The sequence below is a fragment of the Notolabrus celidotus genome, chromosome 22 (assembly GCF_009762535.1).
Source record: "Notolabrus celidotus isolate fNotCel1 chromosome 22, fNotCel1.pri, whole genome shotgun sequence".
NCBI lineage: Eukaryota > Metazoa > Chordata > Actinopteri > Labriformes > Labridae > Notolabrus > Notolabrus celidotus.
This window is the reverse complement of record NC_048293.1, coordinates 6165207-6188596: the sequence shown is the minus strand read 5'-3', so window position 1 is coordinate 6188596 and position 23390 is coordinate 6165207. Positions and strand designations below refer to the sequence as shown.

Sequence of the window (23390 nt, the reverse complement as noted above, 5' to 3'; positions counted from 1 at the left end):
TCTTTATTTGGGCAAAACTCATAATCTTAATATCTTGTGAACCATTGCGTTAGAAAAAAATTCACCCCTTGTACAGTGTGTGCCGATAGAGAAATTAGCTACGTAGAGCCAAGCTGTTTTTTGAACCAGGCTGTAAACATGTTTATTAATGCTGTAAAGATCATCTTTTTTGAATGGGTGTGTATGTGGTTTCCAGTGTTTCTGCAGCCAGCCTCAAGCGGATGCTCGATGAATTTCAGTTTATAACACTTCCGCATGGGCTTCATGTTTTGAGACCTGCAGTTGCCGCTTGATCCTCACCCAACCTTTTTGCATCAGGTGCTCTTAGACTTCCACTTAGGTTACTCAGTGGAGTTGTGAACCCTTTACTCCACCCTAGAAGGTGGTGGGGATGCCTGACAGTACTGTGTGCGGTCATGGCTCTGAGGATCTACTGTACATTGGGTAGGCGGGACAGATCAGGCGTTGTCTGCCAGAACGCCTTGGCCATCCAGGGTCAAAATCCAGATACATTTAAATCAAACATGTTATTAAAATGCTGTGTTTTTGTTGGGACATTGCCAGATTGACAGATATGTTGGCAGCTTAATCGGTAAAGAGTCAAGATAGCTTAGATTACACTTGATTGTCATTGCACTAGCTGTGAAGCTCACATGTATCCTGCTGGGACAAGTTCAGCTATCTAATTAGAAATGTGAAGAGCAATTTATTAATAAGTGATGTACATATGAGAATTTGTTTTTGCTGAGAATATATTAAATGTATTTATGCTGAGATATAAGCAGGAGGGACAGGTGAGTATATCCAGCAGCTGTTGTTTAATGAATGAATCACTTAAAGCCCTTGTGGCATGTTTGTGAACTTTTAAGTGTATTAATGATGATGCTTTCGTGCTTTTCCCCCTATAATTTAAATACTGCTTTATATGCTTGTTAAATGTAAAGGCATAAGGAGCTAATGGATCCGCCTTACGAAAATTATTTCCGTGTATCACTGAACACTTCAAACATGCAGGGTCATTATGCAAACACAAAGCAGTGATTTGCCTGTGAAGTAAAGCACAACCTCTGTATTCAGCCTCTCTTTTCATGTTTGCTTCCAAGACAAAAAGAGCTTCATTAAACTTTCATCTCATTCTCTGTGATGGCTATGTGATGAAACGGCGCCCTCAAACAGGACACAAACCACTGTACTTTGACAGGATACACCAGGAAAGAAACCTTTGAGCGTACGTGTTCAGTATGGACCAGATGACTTATAGGAACACCTTCAACAAGCCTTTAGGTTTTGGTTTCTTCTGGTCTTGAAAGTTTCCAGAGGAGTCAAAGTTAACAGGTTTTTCAGGGCCAGGTTTCCTAACACACACTTTTACAAACACTGCATTTCTGCCTCAGCTCTGTCACAATGCTGTTACCTGTTTTACCTGTTTTATTGGTGGGAGTAAGTCAGAGAGTTGAATAGGCTTAACCTCTTTTTACCACTCTGTTTGTGCATCCCCCCTCCCAGTTTTAAGCTGGTAGTGAAACAGACCCAAAGGAATATTAAGGACCATTTATGTAGCAATTTTCACGGTGAGTGATGTTTGACTGATAAAAGTTAGAGGTTAAACTTGATGTCAGAAAACACTACACTAGTCCTCAGCAAAGAAATAAGACTGACCTCTTTGACCACAGGGGGTGACAAAATCAAAAGAAGCTTCTCACAGGAGTTAGAGGTATACTTGCATTCACTACATTGCAGAGAAAATCAGCTTTTGTTCACAGTGTATTTGGTAAGTATATATAGCAAGACTTCCTATATCAAAGTCCTCAACCAGATATATGTGTGGCAGTGTGTGCATATATATTTATATTAAAACAGTTAACATAATGGTCTTCACTTTAAAACACACTTCTACCTCTCACACTGTGTATATACATGATGGTATTGCTAGTCTTGAGTGCAGCAGGACCAGAGGTAAAGGGGGATAAAGACCCCTCCTTTGACAGAGATATTCTGTCTGTTTGCTTTCAGTTTCACAGTTTGCTGCGATGTTGTTTCCAGGCAGTGCTGGAAACGTTATTGTCCCAGTGCCCCGTGGTACCAACAACAGTATTTTAGCTGACAAGAGCAGGATCAAGGAAATGACCTAGTACTTTCAGGAAGCATCTGCAGGGAAGGGGATGTGCACACTCATCAAAATCAAGGGCAGTGACCTAATGATAACAAGCATTATTTACATAATATATACAGATGAATGCTGCTAAAATCTTAAATGCTATGGACAATGTTATATTTTAAATTAAAATAGAACATAAAATGTTGGTTATAATTGAGGGCAAGAATCAAACTTAATTTTGAGTTATGTTCAGTTGGAGTCCTAGTTTCATCCATACATCACATTTAACCCTCACATGAAATAACCGAGCTGAGCATCTGATTTAAAGAAATAAAGGGCTTTTTTTTTTTTTTTTTAAACCCAACATGCTTTAAAAACACATTTAACATTTTTACAAGATTGTTCTAACACTTAAAAAAATTATTGCTACTTGCAAAATAAGAAAATTAACTTTTTTTGGAATTTATGACTGTATTCCCTGAACAAAGTATGAGTAAATTACATATCTCTCCTCATTTTGCTAACAAACAAAGTATTATGTTATTTGGTGTAACTTAGCAAAATTTGGTGGAAATGTATTGAAAACATAAATATATGACAATATTACTGAAAACCAGTGGTGGACAAAGTACACAGCTTCATTACTTAAGTCAAAGTATCGATCCTCCTGGTCAAATATTACTCTAATACAATTGAAAGTTGCTCTGTCAGATTATTACTTGAGTTAAAGTACTGAAGTATGTGCTTTTAAAAATACTTAAAGCTGCTGTGAGGAACTTTGGTTTGTATCGATTCTAACGCCCCTTTGTGGACAAAGTGATACCTCTTGTCTCTTGTTCTATACAGGCAAAATTTGTGTCTTCAGATACTAACCTCACCCTGCTGTCTTTTAACATCTACCCCCTCAGAGTGGTTTCAGGCATAAAAAATGACAACAGAGAAGGTATCAGTGTTGTTGTGGATGTTTTCTTTTCTTTTTTGAGGGTCATAAAGAGGCACCAGTATCAGTTTCAGTCTGATTCCCAGCCATTTAAAAACTCCTCATAGTGCCTTTAAGTATTCAAAGTACTTCTTAAAATATCTAAAACCTTTATATTTTCACAAAGCAAGGAGTACATTCTGTTACAGTGTTTATTTAGAAACCATTACTTGAAATCTCTAAAAACTCTACCATGGAATAAAAACAGGAACTAAGTTACTCCAAGCACAGACAACTTAGTTTGAAATGTTCATCTGGAATGAAACAAATGTTACGTAGCTCAACACGCTTTCTCAGGTTGGACTGTGAATGTTTGTATGTGTGGGCAGAGTGGGAAACAAGTTGAACATTTCAAATGAAATGTATCATTCTTCATTTCAAAAACCTCTAACACGGGCTGAAGATATGGACATGGATGCTAAGGTGGAGAATTACAGCCATCATTACCACCTCTACATGAACTGCCTGATCTGAGTGAAATGTCCTCTGTGTTTGCTCCACATTCAACTGTGGAGACGCACGATATACAGGTATGACTAAACCACTGAGACAAACAGAACTACACAAACACAGTTCACTGTCTTAGGGATCAGATTTCAGAATAGAGAAGGAAATTCATGATCTGACTTCAAAGCTAAAGTAGTGAGTAACTAGAGCACTGATAGAAATGTAGTGGAGTCAAAAGTACAATAATTGTCTTCTGAATGTAGTAAAAGTAATAAGTATCCACAAAAAATAATACTTAAGTAAAGTACAGATACTCAAAACATGTACTTAAGTACTGTACTCAAGTAAATTTACTTTGTTACTGTCTACCACTGCTGAAAACACTCAGGATGCTAAACTACTTCCTAGCCAAAGTTACAAGGTGAATATAATCTTTAGTAGTCTTGCAGGGAGCTTAATGAAATCTTATGAACTTCCTTGTGTGATGTAACTTGAGTCAGCGCTGATTTAGACAGAACACCCCTGAGACTGAAAATGAAACTAATCTAGAGGTGTAGAGTTTGAAACACAATACCTGAGTAGCTTGTTCCTCCTCCTAGCTTGAGGCTAACTGGCTTCATGAGCTGCCACCATTATAGCCTGTTGAACTGACATGCTGTGGGTTCTGATCAGAAAGAACCATCCTTCTTTTATTAAAGAGAAAAATAAAGTTACTGTTTTATCCGTTTTGGTACTTTTTAAAACCATTTTCAAAAATTAGTTTGGGCTTATGAGTTTAGCACCCCCTCATGGGCAATGAGATATGTATTATTCTTGGCTGATTCTTTCCTGGGTCAACACATGTTAAATTAATGCGATGTTGGGGCGCCAGTGGCCTAACAGTTTAAGAGGGGGCCTTATATACAGAGGCTGTAGTCTTTGTTGCAGCGATCCCCAGTTCGAATCCCAGCCTTTTACATTTATTGTCTTCCCCTCCTCTCTGCTCCCCACGTTTGCATTTTCACATTTGTAGACAACTGTTTTGAAGCCTTGTACTAGCAATTGGCATTTGTTGCCATCTTGTTTTTTTGTTTTATTTGGAGGCTGAAGAAACAAACCAGAATACCCCCAAGAGGTGAAACTTGACAATTCAAATTAGCAGTAGTGACAACGGAAGGACCTACCCGACACTACACGTGCCTGATTCCTAAATTTAAGACCTTAATATAAATAGTAAGCTATATTTAAATATCAAACCTTGTATAGTTGTCAGGTAAATTAGCATTAATCTGTTGTAAAGATTTATATTTCAGCTGTACTGTTGATGGCCGTTATAATAAGGGGCCTTGTGGGAATTAAATGACTTTTGGAATCAGCCTCTAGTGGCCACTAAAGGAACTGTAGTTTTGTGCTTGTATCTTAGTGTAATTTTCTGTTCTGTGGGCTTGTACTCGATTGATAGAGTACTTAAATGGCCATTAGTTAGAGCTCATATACTCTATAATATATACTCAATAATTTAAGAGTCTATTTTTGTTCTAAGACAAAGATACTTTTCAAACAGAGATCTGTGTACGTTGTTTTATTTTAGCTAACAGAAAAGAAAGAAGTTAAAAAGTCTTACTGCTCTATCTCACACACAAAAACACATCATTCTCTTATTCTAAAATAAAGTACTCATCCCACACATATTGGACTCGGACACATTTAAAAAAGCATCATCATTTGGAAACTATTTATTGAACATTTGCAACCAGATATCAGTTAAATACAGAACTTTCAATTCTCTCTACGTCCCAGGCTCCACTTCATTACACTGAGAGGAGGGAATGTTACAGGACTTGGTAAGGCGCACACTGTGCTGGAAGTCATTTGGCTTTCTGTCTTCTGATAATAGAGAGAAAAAAGATATCTGTGTCTGCCTCTCAAATGTCCAGCTCTGCTTCCTCTCCCCGCAGCTAGATCCTGCGCGTACAGAACATGGCAAAATGACACAAAAAGGAGCCGAGAAGAGAAAACCAGTAAAGACGACTGAGACACACCTCTACTGAAAGCGGTCTGAGATGTGTAGCCATGAATGAAAAGCTAAAAGTAAAATGATCAACATGAATATATTAGAAAAATGGCAATTAGTCTTTGATAAACACCTCGCCTCACCTACTCCCAACAAGACCAGGGTTATAAATTAAAACTGTCCAAATAAAATCAATCAACCAACACTTTGGGCCCGTTCAGTTCCATTTCAAGACTGGAAAATCCTCATTTAAAAAAAAACAAATGGCACTTTTCAGTCTCTTTAACTGGAATCTAGAATATCAACTTCAATGGAATCGACCCCCCAACCCTAAATCAACTCTGTCTAATTTACATATACGGGTCAGGCGCTCTTCAAGCTTCCACCTTTCTAGCAGTTGCTCCCCACAGGGTGGGAGGGGTGGAGGAGGAGGGGGACTCTGTGGTCTCTGAAGGCTAGGCCACAGTTTTGAAGGTCTGCAGTATGAGGTTGGTTTGGTGGATGAGCCGGTTTGCACTGATGAAGACATTTATTGCCCTGGGAACGGAAACAAAGTTACAGTGTGAGAAAACAGAGGGGATGCTGGGAGATGCTGTTCAAACAAATAGTTAACAATTTATGAGGTAGAAGAATGGGAGTGAGGAAGAGGTTGCTTCTGTAAAGACATTAGAAGACCTACAAAAGGTTAACACAACGACATGGTAATACAAACATTCCTGCACGTCTTTGTTAAAACCTCCATGGTTCTCGATACAATGGAGGATTGCACAAAGGAGTCCATGTCACAATAGTCAATATCCATTTTTCATTCATTTTGTGGGACAATTGGCAACTAATCCCAATCAATAAATAGCTTTTTGTTCTTTTGGTAGACACTGTCATACAAGCATTACATCGCCACACAAGTTAGGCTATTTAACCGAACCTCTGTCCTTGTTCCAGTACACAAGCACCAGGTGATTCATTGTCCACCTCCACTACAGTAGGTGGCGATATACCACCATTCAGCTAATTATGAATGGACCTTCTACCAGTTGACCTATTATGTAACTATCCAAAACAATAAACAGACAAACAACTCGCTTCTTGCTCATTTGTCTAATAATGGACAACTTTAAAGCTCTACACTTTGCAGATGTTTGTTAGCTTCCCTTCTCCTTCTGTTAAGGCTTTGGGTGCATCTCAAAGCTCTAAACAGCCGTCTCCTCGCTCCTTGGCCGAACCGGAAGTAGTTACTGACGCGCCATTTTAACTTACGTCCCAAAGCTCTAAACGCTGCTGGAGGGGAGAGGAGCGAGGAGTGAGGAGACTGATCGGAGAAGGGATAATCGAAGAAACACGAGAGTAGACTTCGCGGAAGTCTTTTCTCTGGCAGACGCACCCCCTTATCGGATATCACTCACTGACTGGACGCTGCAGCAGCTCAGACTTAACCGAAGCTTAACATCAGCTGAGTTTAATAACAGAGAAAAGACGGACCTTAAAACAGTCTCTAAGGGTTCCCTGAAACAGATCATAAACACACGTTGGTTTCTAAACACTCTGTATGTGATGAGCTGAGATTGAAAAGTGTTTGATGTAAGTTTGAAACACAAAATACTGAACGCACAATCATAAATTCAATATAACAGAGGGTGGATTATGTTATATCTGGTTGTTTTTTTCAGATTCACTGTCTAACGAAACAGAGTAATAGAGTCTAATATCATAGATAGAATATATATTTATGATCATTTGTTCTCGTTTTCTTCATGAAGAGAAGTCTGACAGTAAAGTTTGTCTGTCAGTAAAAACACTTGTTATATTTCCTGTCAGGTTAATAAAGTTTTAAATACAGAGCAGATTCTCTTCATGTACAGGTGTTTGTTAAACAGGTAAACACAGAGACAGAGCTCTGTCACTGTTCATATTGATCAGAGTTATTACAGTGAACATGTGGGCAGACACAAACAGCTGTTAAAGCCGTCATCACAAACCGACGTCGCTTCACGTGAGGCTCTGGAGGAGAGGACATCTCATTTCTCTAAATACAAATCTCCTCGTTTCCTCTCTCCTCCCATTTCATTTCCTCGCATCTCCAGTGGGCAGGGCTAAGACGTGAGGAAACGACGTTAGGAAGATGGACTTTAAGAGCTTTGAGATGCACCCTTTGTTTACTAGCTAGCATCCTTCTACGCATGAATTCTGTTTGAATTTCAGGTCAAAGCATGGCGTCCAAACTATAAGGTATGTGCAGAATACCTAGGCCAGTTTGTAGCCAATTGAAGTGAATACATGCAAGAGAAAATTGATGCCCAACTGAAATGTAACGTAGCAAGATTTCACTTGAACCAACGTGATTAGATGTATTTTAAAAGTTCAGATTTAGTTGGACTTATTCAGTAAATCCATTTTTTTAACATCATGTAAATGCACTAAGTGTCTAGCAACCAAGTAGGACAAACCAGGCTACGAAAACTTGGAACTTTTTCTTTATAAGTAACTCTATATTATTGATTTGGAATCAGAGAAGTCATCCCATCGTCTACATAACGAGTCATTTCAGTATCAATCTGGAGGTGATAAGTAGCCTGTGCTGCTCTAAACTATGACAAGGATCCAAATGAACTTGACTGCTAACTATGAACAGAATTAATTGGTTGTTGTTGTTACACTTACTTTCCGTCTTTGAAGTATGTTTTGAGGGTGTCGCTGAAACTTTTGGAGTATTTCACAAACTCCTTTTTCTGGTGCTCCAGGGCCTTCACGTACAGAAAGCAAACACAGAAACATGATTAAAAACACACACAAGGAAAAAGTGATGAATGCAGAGAGACGTGTGTTTGTGTATTTTATTTTTTTTACTCACTCTGCGATTCTGGTACTGATATTTCTTTATGACGTTGTTGACTGTGTCCAGGAGCTCTTTTATGGCGCTGGCTATGTCTCTGTTGGGAGAAGGCGACAGCAGAAGTGAGGATTTCACAAGACTAAATTCCATCAAGGGGTGTAACACAAAGTATGAGGGATGTTTGTGAAGCAATAATTGACCATCGTGTTGAAGACAGACCTGAGATTTCTGTTTAATCCATAGACTGTATGAAATATGGACGTAGTATCCGTGACATCACCCATCTGTTCTTAAGAGCTGTTTTGAAGCAAATCGACGGCAGCAGCCATATTGGTAATGCGGAACTCAACCAGGCAGAGTGTGACGTAGTGTGAGTCTCTTAGCCAATGGCTGTGTGTTCCCGACCGGGAGTCACGTCAGTCATGTCCTTATTTGGGCAAAACTCATAATCTTAATATCTTCTTAACCCTCACGTTAGAAAAAAATTCACCCCCGTACAGTGTGTGCCATTAGAGAGATTAGCTATGTAGAGCCAAGCCGTTTTTTGAACCAGGCTGTAAACATGTTTATTAATGCTGCAAAGATCGTCTTTTTCCCATTCATATCTATGTGGTTTCCGGTGTTTCTGCAGCCAGCCTCAAGCGGAATTTCGATGAATTGCAGTTTATATCACTTCCGCATTGGCTTCATCGTTTGAGACCGGAGTTTGCCGCTTGGTTTAATCCTAACAAGTAGAGGCTGGATTCATTGGACAATATGTTCTAAATGTGCACTGTTGTTGTTTGATCCATTTCATTGTCTTTGAACTCCTGGTCTTCATTGCCAGCATCATCAAGTCAAAAGTTGAAGTCTTTATTTCTTAAAAAGCCAATTTTGGATTTCTAAAAGTTGGTAGCACTCATTCACATTTATCATCAGGAAGTCACTCAGGGCGTAGACAAACATAAGAAGTGGATGTAGTCACTGTGATGTTACCCAATTCATTGGTCTGTGTGCAGCCATTGAATCTTCAGCAATCTGGCCATCACCATGTTGTTTTTTTGGACCTAGAAGTGGCTCTACCTGGCACGAGGGTAACGCTGGAGAGTGGTGAAAGGTTGGCAGATGGCGGCAAATCAAATCCAAACAGTCTGCCCAGGGCTAATATATTAGTTGGCTTATACGATTACATGTAGCAATTAATTGACTCAAAAAAATGAAATCATGATGGCACTGACACAGCCTGCTCTAAGTGGAACATGCTATTCCTCTGCTGTCCAAGAACTGGTCATTTCATCTCTACAGCCAGCCAGCCTCTGAGTCCTATGCTTTTGCTGTTGTACATTAATTAGTCACTGAAGCCCCTTTTACATTGCATGATCAAAACAGTACTGTCACGCCTTTGTTACGCCTTGTTTGCAAATTTAAAACGCAGAGAGGAGTTATGATGGGTTCAAATCATTCTGCTGCTGGAAATACAGAGATAAGAGGCGAAACTGTTTTACAGTGAGAGCCAGCAGGACGGAACAGTGTTGTGTGCGTGTATGTGAAGCTCCTGCTTTTGTTTTCAGCTATGCCTCATTTGCTTCTGCAGTATAACTCAATGTCATATCACACACTGAAACACCACTGATGTTGCTGTGTCACTACCTATGTATCTTTCATCTATTGACATTTAAATCTAAAAGGACACGGTAAACGTAGTATCTAAATTTCCAAGGAACTCATCTCTTTTATTGCTGGAAATCCCATATTTGGCCAGAGAAGCTGCATCAATGTGTATGACTTGTGCTCCAGCTCTCTCTCTCCTCGACTCACATTTGGGCAGGTGTGCAGGGAATAAAGGAACTGACTGTCTGGCAACAAACTAACCAACTTAAGCACACACAGGCTTTGTTTAACTTTAGTTTTCTTAGTTCAAACCAACAGGAAGGCAACTTGTGTGGAAACCTAGGTTTAGGTGTGTTTGTTCTCAGCGGTGGGTGTTGCATTTTAATTCAAGCTTGAGAGGATGCTGCTGTTCATTTAAATCTCTTCAGCTGCTGAAGCTAACTTACTATTTGATACTGGTTACTGGGAGGCTGCGTTTGATTTATTGTCCAGAGTCTGCTGAATTTAGAGGTGATTACAGTTGTCCTAGTAATATAAATCTGCTAAGGAATGACAGTGTAAGATTATAGTAAACAGAATCTCTTACGCTACATGGTAGGTCAAAAATTGGACAGAGAACACCCAAAAATGAACATGTTCTGTTAGCAACCAGATCTAGAATTTTTTCTTCCCAAGTAAGCAGAAAATGTAATGTTTTAAAAAGATCACTCTTTTAAAAAGATAAACACTCACCTACTCACCTCTGTTGTATTCAATTATTTAATTTGTTGCTATTTATGTTACTAAAGAATCACTAGTTTATTCCAATTTTATACATCACTCACGGGATGTTTATTTTCTGGCAAACTTTTCATATTTTGAAATGTCATTCTTATCATTTTAGATACACTTCCAGTCAAAAGTTTGAAAACACCTTCTCATGCAAGGGTTTTTATTTATTTTAATTTTTTTCAACATTGTAGATTAATACTGAAGACATCAAAACTATGAAATAATCTGGTTTTGCCATAATCTGGATTACAACAGTAGTCAAATAGGGCTATCCATTGTGTACTAACCCTACCTGTGAACAACACAACTGATGGTCTCAAACACATTAAGAAGGCAAGTCAATCTACAAATGAACTCTTGACAAGGCTCATGTTAATTAGAAACCATTCCAGGAGACCACTTCATGAAGCAGACTGAGAGAATACCAAGAGTGTGCAAAGCTGTCATGACGGAAAAAGGGGGCGACTTTACAGAATCTAAAGTATAAAACATATTCTGCTTTGTTTAACACTTTTTTGTTCATTCAATAATTCCATATATGTTCTTTCATAGTTTTGGTGTCTTCAGTATTAATCTACAGTGTTTACAATTAAATACAAACCCTTGGATGAGAAGGGGTTTCCAAACTTTTGACTGGTAGTGTATTTTTTGAACATAAGTAAATATATATATCTAAATAATAACCACACTATATATTAACAATGTAATTGAACAGGAGTTTATCACCACAGTTTCTTAAGAAACACAAATTGTATTGGGGAACTGTTCAATTTCCCAAGGACAAACTCACATCACCGACTGCAAGTCCATTGCAGATGCAGATATGACATTGCAAAGTTCAGTGAAAAAATACGAAGTCTGAGTGACGGAGGAGCTTTGTCACGGCGCTGCAGTGAAATCTTAATATAAAATAAGGCTTGAAAAAACATAATCACAAACCAGGTACGGATGTTTAAATCAGTGAATAAGTGTTAACATATGAATAAATTGTCTGATACAACAATTCGATTCCACAAAACACAAACAAAAGGGTAGAGCGCATGCCAAACAGGGCCAAGACGTTCGGTTCAGTAACTCCTAAACACACAGATCTGTGTTTCAAACCAAAGCACGATTTTGTGCATTTATTAGTGTGTGTGTGTTTATATGTGTGTGCTCCCACTTACTTGATAGTCTGTAGGAAGCGTACTCTGTCATTGATCTCATCAGGGATTTTGCTGAGGATGTGTTTCAGGGCTCTGGCCTTCTCGTTTAGGTCCTGGAACTCCTGCTCAGGCCGGTCGATCATGAACTCTGCAGTAAGAGGGTGTTTAGCACAGACACTCCATGATTTATAAAGAAGAGAGCACTGGTGTGAAAAACCAATAAACTGTGGAGTCACAAAAGACCATTACCACCACAACGTCTCAGCCTCTCTCCCTTCATATTCTTACCTTCCACATCATCAGCCGCCATGCGCAGTAGAGATTCAGTGAAGTTGATTTGGACGTTCTTTTTCTCCAAGATCTTCATTATGATGTCCTGAGTCAGGCCGGGGTTCTCCCTCTCCGCCTGACAAAAAAAAAGGGGGAATATAATTAGGGGTGAAGAGAATGAAGTGATTCATATATGAGAGGAAAAATAAGGAAGTTTTTCTTCTCCAACAAAAGCGGTGCGAGGCTTTGAGCCGCGGAGAACAAAGAGAGAATTTTATTGAATGTAAGTTCAGACGAATGCACAAAAGCGCTGCTCCTGAATTATTCAACCATGAATTACAGCAGCCAGGAAGCAGCGGGGGCAGCACAGACACCAATCAGTGAGACAAGTGAACAAAAGAGCCACAAATGTCACAGTAAAACAGCTGTAAGGTGAGCGTGGCTCCCTTTGGTTTGGGCAACGACAAAGCTGCTTCTCCTTCATTAATACTTCATCTGAGCGCTCAGTGAATACTACAGCTCATCAGCGGCAGAAGAACACAGGATATCTACGGCTGTGATGCTTTTATTATTCCACTGCAATCACAGCAGAGTATAGATTTCTTTAAAAAGTCACGTCTAATGACAACGTTCAGGTATCACTCGTGAAATCAATAAATCAGTCTGAATATCAGCAACTTTAATATATTGATGTCAGCGCAGTTCATCCATTAAAGTATCTATCAAGTAAATGGAGTTGGAAGCGGGATAATGAAGTCATATAAACTGAACCTCTCAGAGTCTACATGACTGATAACAAAGAGAAGATTTAGAAACTAATCAGAACATTTAATGACTTCATACATTATTCATCACAAATGTGCTTGAGCTGCGGTGAAACAGCAAACAGAACAGAGCACAGATTCACTTTAATGCTCTCCAGACTTCAGAAATGTTTCTAATGACTTGTTTTAGAACAATGAGAGTGAGATTTTGGCTGCGTTCACACTGCAAGGCTTAATGCTCAATTCAGATTTTTTTTTGCTCAGATCCGATTTTGTTTGCCTGTCTGATTACCATCTATAATGTGACCTGTATCCGATTCCAGTGTGAACTGTTTGCGGCTCCAAACTGCCCCGCATGCGCAAAAGAACAGTACCAATGACGTCACATGCAGCTGTTTCACAAACGTAAACATGGAGGAAGTCAGCATTTTCGCCTTTGTTACAAAGTTTTTGTGCAGGGGGAGCTGGAGAATGAATGATCAGGTGCGACATGAACCCTCAAGCTTTGCTTGTATGGAAGTGTCACCCCATATATTTATACGGTCCAAGACCTCGCTGTCCCTCCATTGACTATCCTCCATTTTTGCAAGGCTACCGCAGCGCAGTATTTTGACGTGTCGCTATAAAGTGACGTGAAAGTATCAAATGCGAATCAAATCCGCCTTGGCCGTTCACACTGAGGTCGCACTGACAAAAATCAGATCTGTATCTGATTCCGGACCACATATGGAAGTGGTCTAAATCTGATTTGAAAGAAACAGATTTGGGCCAGATTTGCCTGCAGTGTGAACATAGCCATAGAGACCAGACTTCTGTAAAAAGTGCCAGACAAAATGATGCTATTAGACTCTTAAGACTTACCTTTTGAATCTGGCTTTTCATTTGGAGTAATCTATTTTTAGCCCTGGGCTTCATAATTATAATCATTGTTTTAACAACATTTATTTATTTAGTTATCTATTTATTTCTTGTATCTATCTGATCTTAAACTGTTTTTTAATTTTGCTTTCTACAGTCATTTATTTTATTAATCTTATTGTATTGGTTTTATTTCACTGTAAGTATTTTTTTTAGATTAAGTATTTTATTATTTTACCCATCTCTGTTGTTATCTGTCTCTCTGTTCTTTTGTGAAGCACTTTGGGCTGCATGCTTGTATGTATGAAATGTGCTCTATAATTTATTTATTTTTTCCCTTTGACCTTTATTTAACCAGGAAATAAAAAACTCATTAAGATTAAAAATCTCCTTTTCAAGAGCGTCCTGGCCAAGACAGGCAGCAGCACAGTTTACAGAGTTTCAGACACATTATACAAACATAATACAAGACATTTTGAGGACATTTAAAAACATGTCATAACAGAATAAAATAACAAAATGAGTGTCCAAATAAACCAACATCATAAGTATATCATGCAGCACACCTGCAGCCCAGTGTGTCTACCTCCAGCTTGTTTGGCATCAGCTTAAAAATCACCCAGTGAGACAGGTTCATTCAGCTCTTTCTGTAATTCATTCAAAGTAAAGAGAGCTGCAGGTTTATAAAGTTGAGTTGAGTCCTACCAGAAGCAGATACCGTAGAGCATAGAGTGAAACAAAGCTACTGCTTATTCTAACTTGGGTGCCATTCTGGCTGCAAATTCCATACATGTCAGAATTCAGTATGGAAATGAACTGAGAATTGTATCTGTATGACGGCAGCACAACTGTTTAACGCAGTGAAGGCGCTGAAGTGAGCCCTCAGCCAACCTCAGATGAACTACTGCTGAATAAGTGGGGAAGAAAAAAATGGTTTGGGCATCATCTGAGTTTAGAGGGACGTGTTGCACACAGGTGTAGTGACAAACAAGAGGAACAGCAGAGAGACAGGAACTGTAGGTCATCCCTGTTATCAATTTAATGGTTGTTCCCTTTTTGCATATTGTTATTGAAATGGAAGAGAGGAGGTGGAGAAGAAAATGACAAAGACGAAGACAAAGACAAAGGAGACAAAGACAAAAAGGACAGCATGAAGAAGAGGAAGAGGGAAAAGAAGAAGTAGAAGAAGAAGGAGAAGTAGAAGAAGACAAAGGAAATGGACCAAGGAGAATAAGAGGAAGAAGAAAGAAGAAAGAGAAAGAAACAAGAACAGCAACAACAAGAAAAAAAAGAACAACAAGATGAAGGAAGAAGAAGAAGAAGAAGAAGGAGAGGAAGAAGAAGAAGAAGAAGAGAGTAAGAAGAAGAAGAGAGTAAGAAGAAGAAGAGAGTAAGAAGAAGAAGAGAGTAAGAGAAGAAGATAGAAGAAGAAGAAGAAGAAGAAGAAGAAGAAGAAGAAGAAGAAGAAGAAGAAGAAAGAAGAAGAAGAAGAAGAAGAAGAGAAGAAGAAGAAAGAAGAAGAAAAGAAGAAGAAGAAAGAAGAAGAAGAAGAAGAAGAAGAAGAAGAAGAAGAAGAAGAAGAAGAAGAAGAAGAAGAAGAAGAACATAATTAATCCATTGTTTTTCACTTCATCATGCTACACACACATAGAGGTTGAAATGTAAACACATGCATAAAAAAAGACTCCATGGACAAGAACTAATGGAGAGATGTCAAAGTGAGGGGGCCTCACACGAATGAGCACCCAGTGCAGTTGGGGAATTCACTTCCTGAAGTGGTGCCAGTTCACCTCCTGATGAGGTGAACTGGCACCACTTCAGCCACTTTGACTGTAGAGTTTAAAACTTGATATTCCATCATCTAACTTCCTCTACTTACTGTATCTTTATTTAATTGAATACATTGATTAATAATCCATCAGGAAATTAAAGCCTCTGTAAGGAACTCTTTGTTTGTGTTCATCCTGGCGCCCCTCGTGGACAAAGCTGTACCTCTCATGTCTTTGCTGATCCCGTCCTGTACATATGTAAGCAGTGCTATCTGACAAAACATCTCATCTTGTTGTCTTTTAACAGTCAGAAGAATCACTCACTATCAATCTTTCCTGTGGATGAACTAATAACGTCCGTCTGCCTGACACCTACCCCCTCACAGAGGCTGCTGGCTCTAAAAATGACAATATAGGAACTGCTGATCTTGTTGCTGATGGTCTCATTTGATTTTGTAAGTCATTAAAAGGCATCAGAATTCCTTTCAGTCTTTTTATTATCCAATTTAAAACGCCTCACTGGGGCTTTAACTGGCCAATATTATGATAAATAAACATGTGTGGTAAGAAATGCCTCCAGGGCCTGATACATCAGGGCTTTTGCTTTGAATACATTATATTACATTATATTATATTACATTAAAATGCATCACATTATATTTCATTATATCATATTACCATACATTACACAACTGTATCATTATCAATTATATCATATTATATCATTTACATATTACATCACATTTTGATGTATTACATTATTTTCCTTTAAAAGGAACCATACAGAATAAGACAAGTAGATCTTAATGGATTAGCATTGTTATTTTTCATAATATTACATTACATAATAAAATATTATATTATATTATATCATGATGAAGCAGTAATAGGCAATCTGAAATATAATGGTTGCTTTTATTATTTGTGTCATGTCTAATCTAATTAAAGCAATTCAGAAAATGATTAATAGCAATTATAATCAATTACAAATATAACAGTCTTGATTCATTGACTTTTTTTTTTAGCTGACCTCGTTTCAAAATCACAGCACTTACTTTGGTGTTTAAATCCTCATTATTACAGACGGAGTCAACAGCTGGAGCTAGAGCCTGTGATCCCAAATGTTAACTATGAATGTTGCAGTACAACTAAAGTGCACACACTGATGAGTCTGACAGTATTTCAGTTGTTGCTACACTCTGGTTGTGTTTGGATTTATTTTCATGACCTGTGATTTTCATCATGTGGAGCGACCTTGTTGTGGTCGCATCCTTGAACTGGGAAGTTGTCCTCAGTCATGGCCAGTGTGTTTACAAGTTCCTGTCTGTGTCCTTGAGGCAGGAACTTAACCTTTACCATATAGATGAAGTTGTACTTCTTTCTGAATGTGTAATGAAGCTCTGATTTCGACCTAAGACATCATTGCAGGATTTCCTGAGGTTAATGAAGTGATATTTTATGTTTCTTCTGTTTATGCTTTTTAAGTGATTTCAGTCAGGTTATTTCAAGGGAGGTCGTTTAGATATATTGATCTATTTTGCTGTCTTTTCTGTGGCACTGCTGTAAGATGCAGATACACAAGAAAAATGACACATACCATGAACCTTGAATCTATGTCATGTGACCCAAACATACCTTTATGAAGGCTGCTCTGAGCGTCTGAGCAGCTGATAGGTTGATCCTCTCCAGCTGATGATAAAGGAAGAAACACATACATTAACTTAGCAGACATTGACATGTGTAGTAGCCGTTTCTGTGTCATCTAAGTCCAAACTTTCAGGGGATTTAACCTGCAGCTGTGTGCCGAGTCAAACCTCACGGCTGTCCCCATTTGTACCAGATAATATATCCTTATCTTAATCAACAATGGAGATTTCATTTGATACCCCTAAAGAAAATAATCTGATACAATCTGTCTGTGTCATAAGGTTTTATTAAAACTGCAGTGGGAACCAGTCTTGGTGGAATAATTTACAAACCAGCCTCATGCCCTCTTTAATGCTGCATTTATTAAAACTGTGTTGCCATGGATTCACCATGAAAGCTCAGATTTCCTGTAAATGTTACAAAGAAAACTCAGTGAAGATAAAAGCCGTCACATTCTGGTATCTTAAAAAGTCAAACTCACACAGCATGAAAAGGATTACGCCGAATACTGACAAACACTCAGCAACAGAGAGATAAACGCTGCCTTTAAAGGTGTCATCTGTCAAACGCAGATCTTTTACCTCGTTGAAAACTGGGTACATCACAGCGTACAGCGTCATGGATACCATGGAGTTTGTCTCCGCTTCATTCTTCATCTCCTCCATTGTCATCCTCCAGGGGAGGAGCAGCTGTTGGTGAAAAGGTGAGGAGGAATCTGCAGGTCACACACACTCACACATACACTCACCCACACACACTCACACAAAACCCCGGAAACCACACAAGCTCCAGAGTGACAAGAGCCTGGTTAGAAAAAACACAGAGAACAGCAGGGTATGAATGAAACCTCGTACAGTAATGTTCCTTCTAGAATTTTAGAATAAATGTACAAAATTATGCCTTTTTTTCAGTTTGCTGGTTTATATCGGTAAATAACACAATTCAGTAAATTTGTCAAAATAAATCTTATACATTGATTTCAATTATTTCCATTTACCGATCAACACAAATTAGCCTTTTCTTCAATCCCTCCTCAGTTATGAATCCATCACTACAGTCAGGACAATATTCTTGAAAGTCGAAATCAGAAGTGATAACCAAACCAGTTACTCAGTTTCTAATTCTCCATGATTACCCCATGAACTAAAGTAAACAATCCTGTTATCTTTCCCCAAGATAATGCGCTTACTCCACCTTTTTATTACCTGACAATGAGCTTTGCAATCAAGATAAAACTTTTTTTTTTTGGTAAATGCTGGCACAGCTGTTCTCGCTCACACTTTACACTCTATTTATGCAGTACTGTATATTTCAATAAAGATTGTCTTGTTCTTTTACTATTGGAAGGGATTCAGATCTGATCCTATGTGATAGTTTTAGTGCAAACAAGGTAATGGGTAGATCAGCGTTCTCCATTGACGCCCCTAAATCATGGAATACCCTCCAACAGACTTTAAAGTTGATATTCATTTCCTCTTTTGCAGAGGGAAACCTCACTGTCTTTCAGGGAATAAATAAAGGTTTTGAATTGAATGGCTATGAAGCGACCACTCCATAGTTAATACCGTCTCTTCTGCAGTGTTGTAATAAATTTCAGTTTCAGGTATCCGTCACATTAAATCAGCTGCAAGTTGCATTTGACTGATCCCACATCAATCTCTCGCCTCCTGTTACCCTGCATAAAGTATTCCGAAGAGCTCCTTGCAGTGAGGTGTTAAGATTTTCAACTTCATACCACTGAGAAAGGACTGGCATCACACTGGTATTTTGTACTCGGCATGTGTTATGGCACAGATTAGCCATTGTAATTGGTATTTGGAAGGGATAAAAGTTGCATCTGTTTATACAGACCAGTACACTCTCTGATTAAGCTTTAGGAAGTACAGCTTTTTAAAAGTGGACAAAAACAAAACAAAGCAGTTTCTCTGTAATACCTCACATGTTTGACGCATTCCTCTCTGACAATTTATTTTACTTTTCAGCCACCATATTCGTTGATATAAAAGCTGCTGTTGGTAGTCGTGATGTAAACATCAGTTTGGAGAGAGATTAAGAATGTCAACACTACCCCACCCCACCAGATTTCCCCTACTTCTCGTGCTTGTTCTATGAGGAAGTAGTGTCGGCTTCCCAGTCAATCAGGACAACCTAGTAGGGTCTGCCACTCGACCCATCAGGACAGAGGATTGAAGAGTAGCTCTGATTGGTCCATGATAACGGGAACGAAGGGGAATAATAACATTGCTTGATACAAAGACATTGAAAAATACAGAGATTTGGCCATAATCTCAAATTACTTCAATTACTGATGCGTACCGATGGGTATCATGACTTTTTTTCCAAACCCAGCAGGAAAAAAAAGTAACGTTTTTACCCCATTCCTACCAACTGCACCTTTAACACATGCCTGCTAATAATGTACATGTTTATGTTTATTATTGAATGTTTTAGTAAGAAGCTTAACAAAGAGCAATGACAGCAGACTTGGTTTGATACACTTGCACGAGGGGAGTGGCACAGTTATCTGTTGACAGCGAGGCAGGAGGAAACAGTTATTCATATCTGTAATAGTGTTTATAGATAAGACAAGGAGTAATAATAAAAAGCATGACCCATTTTTCCTGTTTCATTATGATTAAAATACATTTGAAATTAGATACAACAATGCAAAGTACTGTTTGGTAGTAAGGCTTAGTTCTAAGCTAACGCTAATGAAAATGTCAGAATTAATTTTTTTAGTAAGCTTTACAAATACCTTCTTCCATTCAGCAACTATCTAATATATTTATATGTTATATGGCCAAGCTGTCGTTTGTTGAACAGTGTCTGGTGCGATGGTTGCTATCTGGCATGCTAAACTGGATGCACTGAGCCCCGTATAGGAGCTAGTCGGCTAACTGTTCATGGCTAAGAAAGTAGCTTGGGGATATTTTTCTCAGGTTTACTATTTTTAGGAGCCATGAGACGATAGAAACCACTTCTCACGACGAGTATTGATTTGATATGGTCACAAGTGTATCACGATTGAGCCGTTAAAATACCCAATAGAGGCCTATGGCCGACGAAATCGATGCTAGCTGTTAACATCATAGCTTTTGAGCTAGCTACAGTAAATTGGAGATTTGTACTTACTGATGAGCAAAAATACGTCAACAAATCGCTTAAGAGCATAAACGTAAGTCGGTTTGTGAGTGTCAAATGTGTACTTGTATCTACCTTTGGTCTGACTTCTTAAATGGGTTGGTTACGCCGTCGATTGCCTTTTAGCTGCAATGTTTTCTTTACAACTTCAGGCGGAAGTTTTTTAGGACTGGCCTGAGCGACATCTTCCGGACTGTTGCTACGTAAACATACGCTATCCAATCAGAGGGCGTCAAAGGGAAGCACGCACTCTTTTCAGGAATTACATTTCAGATATGTATTATACTAGTATTTCTCAAAACAGGACTACGTCTCTGTATGAAATCTCCCCCCAAATCTGTTGATTTTCTAAATGAATTCCAAATATACATAAAATCATTGAAAATAATGAAAGGACCAAGAGCACTTAAAATATACGATTCCCTAAAATAATTCCTCACTGAATTGTAAAATGATTCCCTATCCTTACCCAACTTATTTTATTATTTATTTTCTATGTATGTATAATTCTCTCATTTACCTTAAATTACCAACTGAAGCTGTATTGTTTCTGTGTCCTTAATGATTGTTTATGTATGATGCTCCTTCTGAATGTACCCATTGTTTGTTATGTACATCTAAAATAAAGTTGAACAAAAATAATAATAATAATAATTATAGCATTTCTCCTTGTCAAAACTGTTTCTAATTAGTGAGGATTGCCATTTAAAATATTAGAAAAGTTCCTATACTAAAACTAATTTCATTTTTTTGGTCAACATTCAATTTAAGGTATATTTTCATAATTAAAAGGTGAAAGTGTTTGGCGAGCAATCTTAACATCTAATTACTTGATTGGATATTTGTTACATATTTCTGTGAATCCGTTCTTCGCGTTATCCTAATAACATTCTTATTATTAAAGCTTCTGTTGGTAGGAATGGTGTAAAAAACATTAATTTTTTTCTACTGGGTTTGGAAGAAAAGGTCATAATACCCATCGGTACTCATCGGTAAGTGAAGTTATTTGAGACTATTGCGATATCTCTGTGTTTTCAGTTGTCTTTGTATCAAGCAATGTTATTATTCCCCTCGTTCCCGTTATGATGGACCAATCATAGCTAATCTCCAATCCTCTGTCCTGATTGGTTAAGGTGCGGTCCCTACTACGTCCTCCAATTGGTTATGAGTCCAACACTATCATGACTGCACACGCCGATCTGTTTCGGGGGGCTAAGAGGAAATCTGGTTGGGAGGGATAGTGTTGACATTCGAAGTCCCTCTCTCTGAACAGATGTTTACTCTGTGACTACCAACAGCAGCTTTAATCACTTGACTGGATATCTGTTACATATTTCTGTGAATCAGTTCTTCGTGTTATCCTAATGACATTCTTCACAAAAGATCATTGTGCACGTTCTATGAGGAAGAAGTCGCTTCCAAGCCAATCAGGGCGACAGAGGGTCGGGGAGTAGCTCTGATTGGTTCGTGATAACGGGAAAGAGGGGAATAAAAACATTGCTTGATACAAAGGCAACTGAAAACACAGAGATTTTGCCATAATCTCAAATTACTTCACTAACCGATGAGTACCGATGGGTATTATGACCTTTTCTTCCAAACCCAGCAGAAAAAAGTAACGTTTTTGACACCATTCCAACTGCAGCTTTAATAGTGGTCATTACAGATATGACAGCGTTATTCTATCAATATCAATGACATCACTTTGTTTCATTTACCCATATCCAAAATGAAAAATAATCAACAGATATCCAAAATACGTTCATTTATATCTGTGATTGAATTGTTTCTTATCATATTTTTAATTGTAGATTTCTGAAATTGCATTTTACTATTCACAACAGCAAATGTGGATATCAGCATTGACATTTTTCCCCCCTCACAATGTATTTTGAAATACAAAATGAAAGTATGGAAATCATTCACTTTAGATATCTGAAATAAAAATACATAGGATTATGTCTGAGGCTGTTTTCATGTCATCAGTTGTCATAATTATCAGGTGTTCGTGAATGTGATGTAGATAAAGGCAACACCTGAAAGTTTCAGTTTTTCTAAATGCTTTTATTTTTCAGTATACATTTATATTAATGTAATATATATTGTGGTTTTGGAGTATCTATCAGTTGAAGTAATACATTTAAGATGTGTTATCAACTTGTGATGCAAAAAATAGATGAAGCACCTTAAAAGTGCAAGAATGATGATTGTTAAAAAAAAAGTGTTAGTCCAACATGCTCAACCAAGGGGATCAAATGTTCCTCCTTTACATGCTAAATACATGACCAGCAAAAGAAAGAGGAACTCTTTCAAAGTATATAAAACATTCTCACTAAGACACATTCTCCTTTACAACTCTGTCATTTAACAGACATTGTTTCACTGTTCAGCCACCCAAAATTACCCCACAATGATAATAATAAAATAACAATGACATTCTTCACATGTCAAAGGGTCAAAGGTCAAATACTCTCTAATTTTCCAGTGGAATGCTGAAGTCATTTTCTATGCTGTCTGTTCAGTAGTCTGGTTAGTGTCACCTTGACTTCTCAGGAGAGAGCTGGCTCCAGGTGGATGAAGCCTCCAGGCAATCCGTCCATACTGGAGATTTAATCTTCTCTGTTTTGGCATGCAGTAAAATTGAGGAAACTAATACACTGGTTCCCCAAGAAAAACACTGTCAAAAGGTTGAAACAAAAAAGATGGATAACTTTAATCTTAGCCAATGTGCCAGCAGGTTAGCAATGTCAGGATGAGTTAAAGTTACAGTATTTTATAAACTACCACATTATATCAACATTTTTATTTTAACATTTTATTTACTGTGTTTTCATTTTATAGTAGAAAGTGCTCAGGTAACAGTTAACCTGAAATCATAACAAAACTAACTTTAAGAAGTTCCAATTTAAGCATTTTGGAAAGATCCATGTAATGCAGAAGAAAACAAACCTCCTGCAGTGTGGGCCTTGGGGAGGGAGTCATTGATTGATGTCTCATAAGCAAAATGGTACTTAAATACAAGCAGTGTCTTAAATGGTTAGAGAGGAACTTTTTCTTTGTAACAGTTTCATGTTGACTGTTGTGTTAT

The 23390-nt window shown here is 38.1% G+C and overlaps 1 protein-coding gene across 1 annotated transcript; it reads right to left on the bottom strand.

Annotated features, from left to right (window-relative positions):
* Positions 1–5213: 5213 nt before the first annotated feature.
* Positions 5214–20519, bottom strand: pdcd10b (programmed cell death 10b). Its single transcript, XM_034675899.1, has 8 exons — positions 20378–20519; positions 17743–17965; positions 17150–17203; positions 12142–12259; positions 11875–12001; positions 8366–8444; positions 8176–8258; positions 5214–6054 (listed from the first exon to the last, which is right to left on the bottom strand). The coding sequence occupies exons 2-8, from the start codon at positions 17830–17832 to the stop codon at positions 5973–5975; spliced, it is 633 nt and encodes a 210-aa protein (XP_034531790.1). The 5' UTR covers positions 17833–17965; positions 20378–20519; the 3' UTR covers positions 5214–5972.
* Between the last annotated feature and the right edge of the window lie 2871 nt (positions 20520–23390).